We start from the raw sequence: 14854 nt of genomic DNA on the forward strand, positions 1-14854 counted from the left end.
AAAGAAAAGAAGAAGGATTACTGTAATTTACTTACTGGTTTTGTGTTAATGGCAGAATGACCTTCGCTTGCATGGAAAACACAATGAAGGATAACCTCGTCCGGGGGCTTTGAACGACAAAAAAGAAAGAAAAACATCCATCTCAGGATATAAATCAAAACACTGCACCCACGTACATTTCAATGGGGTCTGCGCCAAAGTCAGACTCTGAGGATCTCTCCATCTCGACCTTTATGACAGAAGCCAAGTAAACACAACACCCACACAGGAAGCATCTCGCGTCCAGTATGTGATAGTTCAGCAGTTCTGTATTTCAGCTGACCTAGGGCATTACCCAGAAGGCCAAATCTTTGAAGGAACAAATGTTTGGTTTCACACACACTAACTGTGTGCAACTTGGACTTGTGTTTTGGTAATATGGTCTGCTCAGTGGAGGCCGGTGGTTCTGATGTCAGTGGGGTGGTGAATCCATTCCAGGTTTCAGTCAGAACCAGTCAGAACTCTAAAGGAGCTATCTAAGGTGCTTCATAAAAAAAGGAGCTATCCAAGTTGATGCTCCACACCTTGGATAGCTCCTTTAGAGTGCTGACCAGTTCTGACTGAAACCCAGAGTGGCTTCACCACCCCACTGACATCAGAGCCACCAACTTCCACTGAGTCTACTCTCATCGGCAGTGGCGCCCCATATTAGAAGCACACAACAGGCCTGGACACCACTACTCAGTTTTGGCCCCAAAGAGGGAACTACAAGGAAACTAGCCATGCCAGCAAAGTAGCCTTTGTACTAGTGCTGTGCCAAAAATTTGTCCCACATTTTTTTTGACCATCCTCATTCCACTTGGTAGAATAGAAATTGCTTTCGAAAAGAAATTCAATACTGAAGAAATTTTGGAGAAATTCTCATGGGTTGGGTTTGGGTTTCTTGGGCTTTCCTTACTTAGGAGGTGGCTGAGGAGTGAGCACAAGTGTCCTGTGTTTCAGTGTACAATCATCTCTTTGTCAGTCTGTAGCCTCCTCAGCCCCCTATGCTTCAATTGAAACCCAGTGGAAGGCATCAGGAGCTAATTCCTCACTTAAGGCTTTTTCAGATCAGGAAGTGCAGGCAGCCTGGGAGGCTGGCTGTGATTAGGTAAGCTCAAAAACACCACCAAAAGAAATTCATAAATGACAGACTGTCCTGAGAATGAGGCAGAACAATGGAAGCCCCTTTCATGGGGGGAAGAACACTTTCTGGAAATGGGAGGACAGATTTTGGCAAAGCACTAACTCCACCTCATCCCTGGAGCTTGACACAGCACTGCCCCCCCTTCACACCTGCATTGAGGTGGATGCAAAATGGGGGCCAGCCTGCCCAACACAGTTAATGCTGTTACAGCACAAAAAAACCCCAAACCCTCACCAAAAACTAAAGAAGCTGTGCTATAAGCTGTGCCAATGGGGAGCCCTACCTGGGAGAAACTGTTGAGAATTTCACCTTCCCCTGGAGAAATTCGGTGAAATTATCTTGCAAATTTCTCTGTCCACAAATAAAGTGGAGAATTATGAGGGGCCATCTGCGCACAGCTCTGCTTTATACCAGCATCCCCCAACCTGGTGCCCTCCAGATGTTTTGGACTACAACCCCCATCAGCCCCAGCCAGCATGGCCAATGGTCAGGAAGTTGTATTCCTAAACATCTGGAGGGAACCAATTTGGGGAATGTGGCTTTATAGCAATAGGCCAGAGTGGACACACTCAGGAAACCCTGAGGTTTGCACATTTGTCTGAACTAAGAAACACTGCTGCTCCTTGCTGGCTATAAACCAACTTCACTTTGCCCATGTCTGCCTTCTGTTACCCCCTCCTAAGTTCACAGGACTGGCTTTGACCCCCACCTCACAACCCAAGTGTCTCCAGCTGAGATTTTTTTCCCAGAGATGCTGGGGGTTGAACCTAGGACCTACTGCATGCAAATCATGTTCTATAACAGCCTCCTCCAACCTGGCACCCTCCAGATGTGTTGGGCTACAACTCCCAGCATGCCCCAGGCAGCTTGGCCGGCTGGGGGGTGCTGGGAGTTGTAGTCCAGCACATCTGGAGGACGCCAGGTTGGAGGAGGCTTCTCTGTCATAACTGAGCAACAGTCCCTCCCTGTAGCTTGTACTGAATTTGTCCCTCCATAAGAACATAGGAAGCTGAGTCAGGCCCTTGGTCCATCTAGACCAGTATTGTCAACACTGACTGGCAGCAGCGGCTCTCCGGGGTTCCAGGCAGGAGTTTTCCAGCCAGACTTGGAGATGCCAAGGATTGAACCTGGGACTTTCCACAGGCAAACCACGTGCTCTACCACTGAGTCATGGCCCCTCCTCTGTAAACGTGGATTCACATTATTGCATGCTGAAAGTACTTGAGAGAATAGTAAGAAAATACTTCTTCTGATTTGAGCTGCCTGTCTTAAGTAGCTTCTTCAACTGATTTTGGTAATGTCACTGCTAAATACTTTTCTTTCTTTCCTTCTTCCATCAAGGAATTCCATCCTAATGGAAAGTATACAGGAGTACTTCTTTCTTTCTTTTTTTAAAGCCTCACTACGAGTCTGAGGCCTGTACAAAAGAATAAAACGTGTGTTGTGTTGCTACTGCAGACCTACATCTCTCAGATGCAGCAAAACGGGAAACAGATGTACAACTCATACCAGAATGATCTAATTCTTATAATGAAACCTGTTCTGCATTTTCACCATATGCTGCATGGAACAGCATTTGTCAACCATCAGACAGTCCTCTTTCTCTTACGAAAAGGGTGGGGGGGAGGGGAAAGAAATCTTAATAAGCTGTTAAGAACTGCTCACCCAACAATTCAGCCAAATAAATCACTTCTATTTCAGCCAATTCAACATCAACAAAAAATGAAAGGGCAGGGTTTCTTGGCTGAAAGAAAGGATGACCGAAAGGCTTTGGAATGGCCGATCAGATCATTTTTGGAGGCGATAAACACCTCTTTTGCCAGTAACTGAAAGTCTTCACCACGTGGCCGCTTTCGGACAACCGATTATAATCTTTTTATTAACTTACATAGGGGGTGGCAGGGAGGGTTCCAACTAGATTTCTCTGCTTGTTCTGCAGAAAACCTGGTTTTGACTCTAGGAAAATGGATACAAGCAATATGCCATCCGGCCTGTCTATTTCACATGACTTTTCACCAGCTGGTCAGGCTTACAATTGTCTACTGTACTGCATTTTCCATAGGAAACAATTAACTGCAATAATGTCTTGCAGTTACTTCCTGCACTCCCAGTGTCATGCCTTTAACCAGGGCTGAGTATAGTCTATGCTGGGGGGAAAAAATCCAATTTCTGTACCAGTGTTAGGAACAGCAAAATTATGCTGCCTGAGTAAATGATGCAAATCAGGCAGATTGTGCCTATATTTGCGTAGATTGCATAATTTATCCTGCTTCTGCTAGCCATGAAGAAAATCAAGGAGCTGTATAGAAAACTGAAAGCCATGGCTTCCGATAATTAACCCAGGGTTGCCAGCAAATTCACACGTGTGTGTGTGTGTGTGTGAGTGTGTGTGTGTGTTTACAAAATCAAAAAAGAAGCTGCAACATTCTGTGCCAGACTCCAAATTCCTTCCTTGTGCAATGCAATTGGAGATGCAGGGTATACTTGCAGCCTTGCCTTCAATACACACTCAGACATGCTATGGAAGTCAACAGTGGAATAGAAGGTACCACACAATGCGGAATTTTTCTGTCACATGAATTTTACCATCCACATTGTCTCATTATCTCGGTGGGGGGTGAGGAGATTTATTTTTTGTAAGAAAACAGTCTTAAATATAGACTTAAAATAGACTACATGTATGTCTTCCAAAGTCTTAACAAACTGCGAAAAGAACCATTATATGAGCAACACTTTCCAGAATAGGCAACTTTTATTCCAGATGGGCAGTAGATATAGGTCCTATAATATATATTAGGAATTGTCCTGGTAGATGAAGCCAAACTCCCCCTACCCTACCATTCTATTTCCGGCAGATACATTTATACATCACCAACTAAGAGCTGTCTCAGGTGTGATGAAAGAGGGAGGAACAGGAAACCACAGCTGAAGAAGAACAGGAAGCATGAGATCTGCACTTCCTGTTTCCTGTGCTTATTTTCCAATACTGATCTTGTACACCCCACTTGGTGAGATTAGAGTGGATTAAAAAATGATGTTTTAAAATTAAAATATCACTTTCTAAATTTACATCATATTGTCTCTTTATGAAAATCATATTTTCTGTTTTAAAAAGAAATTAGAAGCCCAGTTTCCTCAGGCTTATTATTACTTCCAAACCAAGTCACTAACGTAAAGACTGATTTTCAATGTGAGAGAGAACTATGGGGGGAAATAGCTCACTTCTAAGATTAACAGTGCAATCCTATCCATGTCTACTCAGAAGGAAGCCCCACGCTCCACTGAACAGAATGAGGTTTCCTAGACATACACAGAATTGCACTGTAAGGAGAATACTGCAGACTCATCCATTAGCTAGAGAACCAAGGGCCTCTGGGAGGTTGCACCCTCTGCTTCCCAGGAAGGACTTCATGGCAAGGGGGAGATCAACATAACCCCATATTAGAGAAAGAATTGCTGTAGGGAGCTTGTTTTGCCCTTCCCTACCAGAAAGAACATCTATTAAGAACTTTGAAACTAAGAACTGATCCCTGAGTTTTTGCTTTTTTCCTCCTCCCTCCCAGTCCCTTTTCCTTTTGTGTCATGTCTTTTAGATTGTACGCCTGACAGCATGGACTGTCTTATTAGTAATCTTTTTAGGGAACTCTGGGTGACTTTTTTGACTGAAATATAAAATACTGCAAATAAATAAACACACACACACACACACACACACACACACTGGCTGTGTCCACACATCACTTAAAGCCAAAAATTGTGGCTTAATAAACCAGGATGCTGGTTCATGCAGCCCATTCGCTCCTCCCTTTGCAAGAGTGGGTAAACTAACCAGAAAAGGAATAGCTTCTCATGATATCTGAACCAGAGATAATGGTTAAGTGTGCCCAAACAAGCCAGAATCATAACCCAGTTTTAAACTAGGGTTTGTTGTCGTCTAACACATTCTGATTAGCTTAGGTGCATGTACCCATAATCCTGGGTTTGGACATTACACAAAGCTATTCCCTTCCTGGTTTGTTTACCCACTTACCCAATGGAAGGAATGAGGCAGGAGCAAAAAGACTGCATGCACCTGTATGCAGCTCGTTCACATTGTGGTTTATTGTCAGGATTTCTGACTTATCGTTATGTGCGCATGCTCCCAATAAGTCATCTATTATATTTATCACTGGGGGCTTCTTACTGAGCCCCAGGACTAGAAAGTCATCACAGGTGCTAAAATCCAGGAGATGCATCTCCTGGATTTTAGCACCTGTGATGACTTTCTAGTCCTGGGGCTCAGTAAGAAGCCCCCAGTGATAAATATAACAGATGACTTATTGGGAGCATGCGGGTGGCCATTAAGCCCACCAGGACTCCTACTTTATACCCACCACCTTCTTGATTTATGCACTGTTTTCAGTTCTCAGATTAAGAATATTTATGACATAACCAACCAAACAGCATGAACGTTTACTTTCCATCTTATGGACAAACACTATTTTCTCCCTGTAACTTCTATCCCTTGTTTCTGGAAAATTCTGGACACTTCTTACTGCCCAATATGATGCATGATTACTTGGAAGCAAGTCCCACTTTATTCAATGGCACTTACTTCAAAATAAATATGAACAGGTTTAAGTAAGTGATCTTGCTTCATATTCTTGCATGTGTGCCAAGAACACCAAAACAGAAATCTGTCAAAGCAGAGCAGACACAGAGCAGCACCACAAGGTGGTGGGTATAAAGTAGGAGTCCTGGTGGGCTTAATGGATGAACCTGGTGAGATACAGGTTGCATCTCCTGGATTTTAGCACCTGTGTCTGCTAAAATCCTGCACTGCAAAAGACCTGTGGACTTCATGCCCAAAGCTTCTGGATTTGTGCAGGGACCATGGCTCAGTGGTAGAGCACATGCCTTGAATGCAGGTTCAATTCCCAGCATCTCCAGTTAAAAAAGATGAGCTAGCAGAGGATAAGAAAGATCCTGGAAAGGAACATAGGAAGCTGCCTGATACTGAGTCAGGCCATTGGTCCATCTAGCCCAGTACTGTCGACACTGGCTGGCGGCAGCAGCAGCTCTCCAGGGTTTCAAGTATTTTTCCAGTCCTTCCTAGAGATGCCAGGGATCAAACCTGGGACCTTCCGCATACAAAGCATGTGCTCTTCCACTGTGCTACAGCTGATCTAAATTGTCTGACCTGGCATAAGGCAGTTTCCTACGTTCCTAGGTTGTACAAAGGCTCTCTACAGTCACAAAGCAGTATGTTTTAACTGTTATAACAGTCAGTTAATGGGCATGCTTGTTCAGGAAATATATGCATTTCAAAATGGGAAACTTGATCTAACTCAATCCACCCTGGGCAAGATGGGAAAGCATAGGGGACAGGACGAAGAAGGGCATCCTGTTCCTCCATCTTTTCTCACATCCAGCTGGCTGTCAGTCTGGTGAAGAGTATATCTGCCTGGCCACAGTGGAAACAGAATGCAGGGTTAGACACACTGGGCCAGTTTGCACAATCAAGCAGCCCACCGTGGCTTATTTAAGCCATGGCGGGCTGTGTTGTGGGCGGGTGGCCATTTTGAATATTCAAGCTGCATCCACAGCTTGTCGTGTCATCTGAACCTGGCAAGGGTGGGTTGTTGGCAAAGCACCCACAACCCTAAAACAGCCTATGGGTTCTGGGTGGTTTAACCATGCCAACAACCCATGCTCATTGGGTTCAGATGACATGACAAGCTGCAGTCATGGCTTCAATACTCAAAAGCTGCCTGGCACACGCCAGCACATGCCACAACCCACTGTGGCTTAAATAAATAAGCAACGGTGACTGTGCAAGTCTAGTCAATGTGGTCTTATTAATTACCATCTCCAGGTATGTTAACAGTAAATGTTGGAGTAGTGACTCACCATTCAAATGTTCCCATTTCCTTTTTAGCCTGACCCCCTTAAATATGTATTTTTACATGGCATGTATATGTATTTTTACAATACATTTACATGTATTTTACATTTTTACAACCCCAAAAAACAAACTAGGAACAAAGAAAGAATGGGGGTAGCGGGAGAACCAAAAGATGTACACTTATTAAGCAGCTCACTGCATTCTAAACATATGTGGAGAACATGATACAATCACTTTATCTGAGCAAAGCCATGTATATGTCTAATTCTTTTGTGAACGGTTTACAACTGAAGATTAAGCACTAAAGGGTTGTTTTGCAATCTTTTCCATCCCAATTATGCCTGGAAACCACAGGAGAACAACCTACCTCACAAATCTGTCTGTCAGCTGCTTCACGAAGTCAACGATTTCAAACCAATTTGCTGTGACACTCCCTGATCTGTAAAGAAAGCAAAAGTGAGCACACCTTCATCGAAAGGATCAAATTAAATAATCTATGGTATTTCAAATGCATGTGTGAAACATGTTCTTTTTCCCTTTTTTAACATTCTTTTCCATTTTGTTCAGTCCTTTCTTTCAAAAGCATTAATTTACTTCAACCGTAATTTTTATTTATGTATGCATTCAGTGTTTGTGCTGCTTTACCTCAGCTCAAAGTGGCTGACAACGATAAAGCAGATATAATATTCATTTTTTTAAAGTCATTAAATAAAAACCCAAGCAACAAAACCAGTGCTAATATGACAGCACAGGATTTCCTGTTGAATTATTCCTTAAGATGTGTCTGCCAATCACTAATCTGGGTGACAAAGATGTGCTTTGCAGTTCTTTCTAAAGCTAAGTAAGGAATTGGAATTCCAACCTTAGTGTGTTTGGGGCAGAGGGAAAATGTTCCAGAGCCTTGGGGCAATCACCAGAAAGGCCTTGCTTCTGACATCTATAGTGCTGCTCACCTTATGCATTGTTGAAATATACCCTTTTCCAACAGCAACTTGTCAGCCTAATATAGATCATCAATAAGAAGGCATTTATATTCTGAAACATTATTCTCTAAATGTGTGTAGACAGAGGAGAAAGAGAGAGAACTCCACTTCAGGATATGATTACATGGCTACTGAATTTCTGAGGAGGCAGCCGTTTGTACATATGCTGAGGGAACCCAACACTTGCATAGCTTTCCGAGTATAGTGTTTCACTTTAGCACGTATCCTCCTGTTTCGGGAAATGGTAATGTTAGGAGCATTCCCTCCCTTGCTTTAAAATGGCTTCCTAGTTTCCTAGCCCAAACTTTTCTTTTGAGAATGTCACAAAATGTCCCGTCCCCAACAGGGCCAGTGTCAATGGTAGGAATGGTTGGGTGCCTGCTGACGGCCCAGACCCCAGCAGGGGCCCACTGACAAAATCCCCCTGGACTTGTTCCTCCTCTTCCCCACGGCAACCTCTTTGTTCACCTGCCTCTTTCCCTGGCCCAGACAACCATCATGGTGAGGAGGAAGAGAGGCCACTGCCTGTTTGCTCACTTGTTGTCCTCTGCATGTCAAACAAGCAAGTGGTAGCGATGAGGAGAAAGAAGATGAGGAGCAACAGCAGCTGCTGACAATGATGGTGAAGGAGGGGGCCCATGGAGGCTATCTTGCCCAAGGACCCTCAAAAACCAGGAACTGCCACTGGTTCCTAGTGTTATACTGTGGTAGGTCATGAAGCAGTTAAATTAATACTTTTCCTCAGCAAGTTCTCCATTCACCCTGTGGAACCATAATCCCACAGAAGCAGGCCATATATCCCTATGTACTCTAATGGCCAACTGCCAACCACAGAGGCATCTTGCCACCTCACCATACAGGGGCATGGCACCGTACAGCCTTCATTCCCACAAACTGATTATCTGACAGAGACCCACAATATGGTACCAAACAGATACTGCCTTCAGCAGCAGCATCCTCCCCATCTTCCTTCTCTCACTTCTGCGCATCCTGGCAATACCTTCAACAGCCTTCTCTGGCAACAGAAATACCAACTACACACAAATGCAGTGGCTTTCATACTGTGTTCCTAGGGTTCCTCAAGGACAGGGGTGAGCAACTACTGGGGGCCCAGGAGCCAATTTGCCCCCTCAAACGTTCCAGGGGTTGTAAACCCTCCCCCCTCGCCACTGCCAAAATGGCTGCCAAACTTCTGTGGTGTGGCAGCAGGAAAAAAGCTACATTTTCCCTTTAAATCAAGGCATTTTAAGCATAACATTGCTTTAAAACAAGGGGTATGCTCCACGCATGCTTTGTTTTAAAGGAAAAACGCATCCTTTTGCCTCTGTGCTGTCATATTTCAGCAGCGAATTTGACAGAACGGTGGTGGGGGCTGCAAAAAAGGCAGGGGACCCATGTGAACTGCATGTTGCCCACCTCTACTCAGGCGCTTATCAGGTGTTCCTTAGTGATGGTGGACAAGCTTCCCAAACAGATTCCCACCTCTACCAATGCTTCCATGTAAGGTATGGCTGCATGAAGCACATGTGATGTGCTCCAAAGTGCATTGCCAGCTCACACAGAGCAACTATGAGGCCTAATAAGCTTGGCCAGCCCTCACTCTATGCCCTCGGTTCCTAAAGTCTTTGAGAACATAGGGGTTCTATGGGAACAGGGCCTATTCCTGTAGATTGCACTCCCAGAAACAGTCAAATGGCACCTACCCTGCTATCTTTCAGGCTTGTTCAGTGGATTTTTTGTTACTGATATCTTATACTGGGTTTTGTTTGTTTCATTTATACCCTGCCTTTCCTCCAAGGAGCCCAAGGCGGCGTACATGATCCTCCTCCTCTCCCTTTTATCCTCACAACAACCCTGTGAGGTAGGTTAGGCTGAGAGTCCCTTACAGGCCTGGAGTCACCCAGTGAGCTTCATGGCAGAGCAGGGACTAGAACCCAGGTCTCCCGAGTACCAGCCCAAGACTCTAACCACTATACCACACTGGCTTTCAAGGTTCGGTTACGTTATATGCTTTGGTGGATGTGAGTTAGTTTTTATCTGGTTTTGTGTTCCTGTTTTTGTTGTTAATGGTTTTATAAGCCACCCTGAAGGCTTTGTAGCAAAAATTAATAATGTTTTAAAGGTTTTCGGCAAATAAATATGGAATACAGTACTGTATGAGCAATGCTTTTTTATTAAAGCCTTCGTTTTCAATTAGTCTTATTTATTTGCTCGTTACATATTCCTGCTTTTGGTTGTTCAGGACACGTTAGGAGGGAACACGGAAAACAGCCCAAGGTTAATTTGCAAAAGAGGCAGCGGGGGCTTAGCGCCAGAATCTGTGAGATTTAACCCCAAAACCTTTGTGCGGGTGGGGAGGCTAATACCAAGGTTTTTGCAGTCCTCACACCTCTGACAATCCTCACACAAGGAGCACCTTCACGCACGCACAGAAGGTCACCCCTTCACTACGGAGTAAAGTAAGCACAACACGCACCCCCGCGCCTTCACACATCCGAGATTCGGGGGCCGGGGGCCAAGGCTGAGCCTTCCAAGCGCTGCTCTGTCGCCGTTCTGAGCATGTCTCTGGACGGGGAAAAGTTCGGAAGAAATGTTGCCATGCGCGTCAGCAGAATTTGGTGGGCGCACGCACGAGCGGCATCGGGCTCCTTGGGTCAGCCTTGCCCCACCTGGCGCCCTCCAGACGCGTTGGACTACAAATCCCGGCACCCCCCAGCTTTACTCACTTGTCGAGGACAAAATACAAGTCGAAAGCCCCGCGGCAGCTCGGCTCTTCTTGGGCGTGAGCCGCGGGGAGCGGCAGGAGTAGCAAAGGCGCCAGGACAAGCCAAGCCGGCGCCGCCTGGCCCGTCCGCACCCGGGCCTCGCTCAGCCTTGGGCCCCCCATTCCTCCTCTCCCTCTCTCCCTCTCTCTCTGCAGCCGCCGGAGTTTGCTTTCTGCAACAAGAGCGAAGCGGGGAGGGGTCGACGCGGCGGCGGCGAGCGGGGCAGAGCGAGCCGAGGAGGAGGACAAAGGGGAGTTGCTGCAAACTCCGCGCAAATCCCGGAGAAGAGGACCCCCGCTGGCCTCCCTCGAGTCTCGCCGGGCAAACAATAGGCGCGGGAGGCGCTGGCTGCGGACGGAGCCCCCGGCCCGTTGAGGGGCGGCTGCCGCTGGTTGCTTCCTTCTGGGTGCAAAGTACTGATTGCCACGCGAACCCGCCAATGGCGACCCGATGGCCCAGCAGCTAAACTCGGAGAGCAAGCTTGGAGCGCGTCCCGCTCGGCTGGCTGTGGTTGTCCCCCTTCCGTAGCCTTTTATGGCGTGAGGAAGACGTTGTTGTGACTAACGTACAGGGATGGATGGCTGGCGGGGAGACGGCGTGCCCAGGAGGGAGCCAAGCATTAAGGGCGCAATCCCATGCGTGTGTAGGCAGAAAGAGAGTCCTACAACTCCCAGCATTCCCCAGCCAGCCAACCTTACGTGGAAGGATTGGCAGAGGTGGGAATCTGTCTGGGAAGCTTGTCCACCACCATCACTAAGGAACACCTGATAAGCGCCTGAGCAAAGGTGGGCAACATGCAGTTCACATGGGTCCCCTGCCTTTTTCGCAGCCCCCACCACTGTGCTGCCGTAAATCCTACTCAGTGGAGGGTGGTGGCTCCGATTTCAGTGGGGCTGTGAATCCATTCTGGGTTTCAGCCAGAACTCGAGCTACCCAAAGTAATGAGCCCTATCCCCAAAATGGGTTCAGCAACTTGGAGAGCGCCTATAGAATTCTGGCTGGCTCTAACTGAAGCCTGAAATGGATGCACGGCCCCACGGAAATTGGAGACACCAGCCTCCAATGGTCCTACTTAGAGTAGACCCATTGAAATTAATGGGATCTCAGTTAGTTATGACTGGACGGCAGAGGATGAGATGGCTAGATAGCATCACTGATGCAATGAATATGGACTTGAGCACGCTCCGGGAGAGAGCGGAGGACAGGAAGGCCTGGCGTGCTATGGTTCATGGGGTCATGAAGAGTCAGACACGACTTAACGACTGAACAACAACAAGGCATAGAAGGCCGATCTGGATCGTGGGGGATAGGGGCCTTTAACCTCTCTCCCCTGCCCTGCTCTTTGGCTCAATCCACTTTAGGGGCCCTGCACCCACAATTTCTGGGTAAAACCAAGCAACCTGTTCTATACTGGGGGCAAATGGAGCTGTGACCCCTTGCTTGCCACTAGCTGTGACCTGCTAGTGGCAGAGAGATCCCTCGATAACCAAGTACATTTGCTCCAATTGCCACATGTGGTCTTCTCCTGAACTCCTCCAGCAATCTCTGCCCTGGTCACAGCCCACCGGGGGGGTGGGGCAGGGGGAGACGGTCCATGCTGACAGTGGCAACTGCAGAGCTTCCATGCCCCAGCATGGGCATCCTTGGGCCCACCACAGCTAACTGACCCTGCTTGCTGCAGCATCCTTTCTTATTTTTTTAAACACATTGTAGCCAGGGGGTGACCAACCTGATATGTATGTAGTCATAGATGTGCATATGTTTACTTGAAATATATATTCTCCTTTTCTTCAACAAAATGATGCTTATTCCCAAGGCAGTGTGTTTAGCATCAGGGCAGCAGAAGCAAACTCCATTATATATCTGCAGTCATGATGGTGCTATGATTTAAGTGAGTTTAAACTGCAAAACTGCCCACACTCCGTGTATTCCCTTTTTTTGTTTAACAGTGTTGGCAAAACAGTTTTGTTCTTACGTATCAGGAATGAAGAAGCAGTTGTAAAGCCCCTGAGGTAGGGCAGAACCGAAACGTTAGTTGTGTGCTTCGTAATACACATGGCTGTCTAAAGGAGGAAGGTGTGAGATCATTAAGGCCAGGGTCTAAAATTACCTAGCTGCACCACTGGAGTGGACATTGTCTCCCTATCATTTATTTAATTCTGAAAATGTATCTATTTCTGCACAAGTGCACGATTCAAATCCCACCTCTGCCATGAACTTACTGGATGGCCTTAGGTGAGTCATTCTCTCTCAGCTTTGCCCTCCCCATCTGCAATATGGGAAGATAATACCAACTTAACTTTCAGGGTTGTCATAACAATAACTACTAGAGAATGCATGTGAAGCCGTTTGCACACATGTTAACCAATATTAACATTATTCTTTTATGGTTCTGGATCATCCCATCCCAAAGACTCCTGGAGGGTACCCCTCATTTGAATTGCATAAAACAGCCAATTCAAATTTAAACACAGTTGTGATTTTTTTTTTTTTAACACATATCACACACACACAGAGCACCATTGCTGGGGATTGGGGAACCAAACCTGTGTCTCGCTGGTCCTAGTCCAACAGTGTACTACAGCATACTGGCTTGTTGCTGCCTTGGTTCCTAGTTTAAGCCCAGGCCTTTAAGTCTTTAAAGTTAGAAGCCAGAACTTTGACTTGGTTAAAGTTAGAAGCCAGAACCCAGAAACTAATTTTCAGCCAGCACAGATTCTTTCAAATGGGTGTTGGGTGGGGGTCAAACCAATGGTGAGCATAGCTATTTGTCCATGGAAATTATTGCTTTACTATATGGTCTTAGATTTTAACATTTATATGCTGCTTTTCCACAAAAAGAAGTTAGAAACATCTAGCTTCTCTGAATTATACAGGGGATCCAGGCCAGAAGGGACCTAGCACCCTTAGCTACTGTTTCAGAAGGCTTCAGGGGAGAGGCAGGACTTGGCTACAATTGGAGAGGGTGCGTTGAGGAGGGAGCTTACTGAGGGATCGTTACGGGTCCCCTGGTTCCCTGCCCAAAATGTAAGACGAGGCCCGACTCTCAGGTTCCCTCAGTGAGAGTTCTCAGAGTGAGTATCAGGGAGAGGGCAAGGGCCCCATATCTTTAGAATATCCTCCCTGAAGAAATTCTTTTGGCCCCTTTGTTGATCTTGAAGAGAGCCTTGCAAGACTTTTTTTTCTTAAAATGTCATTCTGTTACAATGGTGCTATGTTTTTAGTGAATGTTTTTATCTGCTACTGTTACATTTAACTGCTATTTTAATATTTATAATGTTTACTTTTAATGTCATTTAATTGTTTTCTATGTGTTTAGTAATTTGGATTTTTTTATTGTTTTAATGTTTTTGTGATTTGATGTGTTGAGATTATAAATCACCCTGTGAAGGTAGATACCTTGAAAGTCGGGTTAAAAAACATTAAATTAATAAATATAACAGTCCAGTACTGTCAGCAAACTGCACATTCATCCTAGCAAGGTCTTTGGCATTTATAAGCAGGAGCAGCTGAAACATTGTAATTCAAATGGCCTATGATGGAACCAGGTACTGATAACTGGCCAAGCAAACACTCTGCTGTTTTAATACAGTTCCTGTATTAGTAATCAGGATCATATTTTGTCCCCATCATGTGGTCAGTATAAAACTTGCTCTTATTATCACATTTGTTTTAGACATTTAGCATATACCAAGAAAACCACCTTCAGCTAAAATTCTCTGCACATATGTACACAGGCAACAAGTCATATCAAGAAATGCAGCTGTTCCGATATAGAAGAAAAATGTGGTGTTGCTTAATGTTAGATGACTTTTGATGACTTGAACATGCGGCAGCTGTTCTGAGATGCAAGAATTAGTTGAATGTGAAAGTTTTATTACAGCTTTTCCTCCATCCACTGTCAAATTTCAGCAAATTAAACACTGTAACTCAGTTCTTGGCACCCCAGTCCTAACCATCATTACTTGACAGTAAAACTCACTGATTGTGACGGAACTTCCTTCCGTGTAAGCAAGCTTAGGATCTCAGTCTTAGGCTGCAAATTTAAACAAACATG

General features: G+C 45.6%; 1 protein-coding gene across 7 annotated transcripts in view; it reads right to left on the reverse strand.

Moving 5' to 3' along the window:
* The window catches only part of ANTXR2 (ANTXR cell adhesion molecule 2), a 187591-nt gene extending 173335 nt beyond the window's left edge, over positions 1 to 14256 (reverse strand). For 5 of the 7 annotated variants that reach the window (XM_084855440.1, XM_084855444.1, XM_084855442.1 and 2 more), the window contains exons 1-3: positions 10759 to 14256; positions 7417 to 7488; positions 36 to 107 (exon numbers count right to left, since the gene is read on the reverse strand). In XM_084855440.1, coding sequence (XP_084711566.1) covers positions 36 to 107; positions 7417 to 7488; positions 10759 to 10919 — 305 coding nt within the window. In that variant the 5' untranslated portion in view covers positions 10920 to 14256. The remainder of the gene's footprint in view (positions 1 to 35; positions 108 to 7416; positions 7489 to 10758) is intronic. The other 2 variants (XM_084855446.1, XM_084855445.1) reach the window with 1 other exon arrangement.
* Positions 14257 to 14854: the final 598 nt, after the last annotated feature.

The sequence above is a fragment of the Heloderma suspectum genome, chromosome 5, assembly GCF_057233095.1.
Source record: "Heloderma suspectum isolate Gila_16-S chromosome 5, 16-S_ref, whole genome shotgun sequence".
NCBI classification, from domain to species: Eukaryota; Metazoa; Chordata; class Lepidosauria; order Squamata; family Helodermatidae; genus Heloderma; species Heloderma suspectum.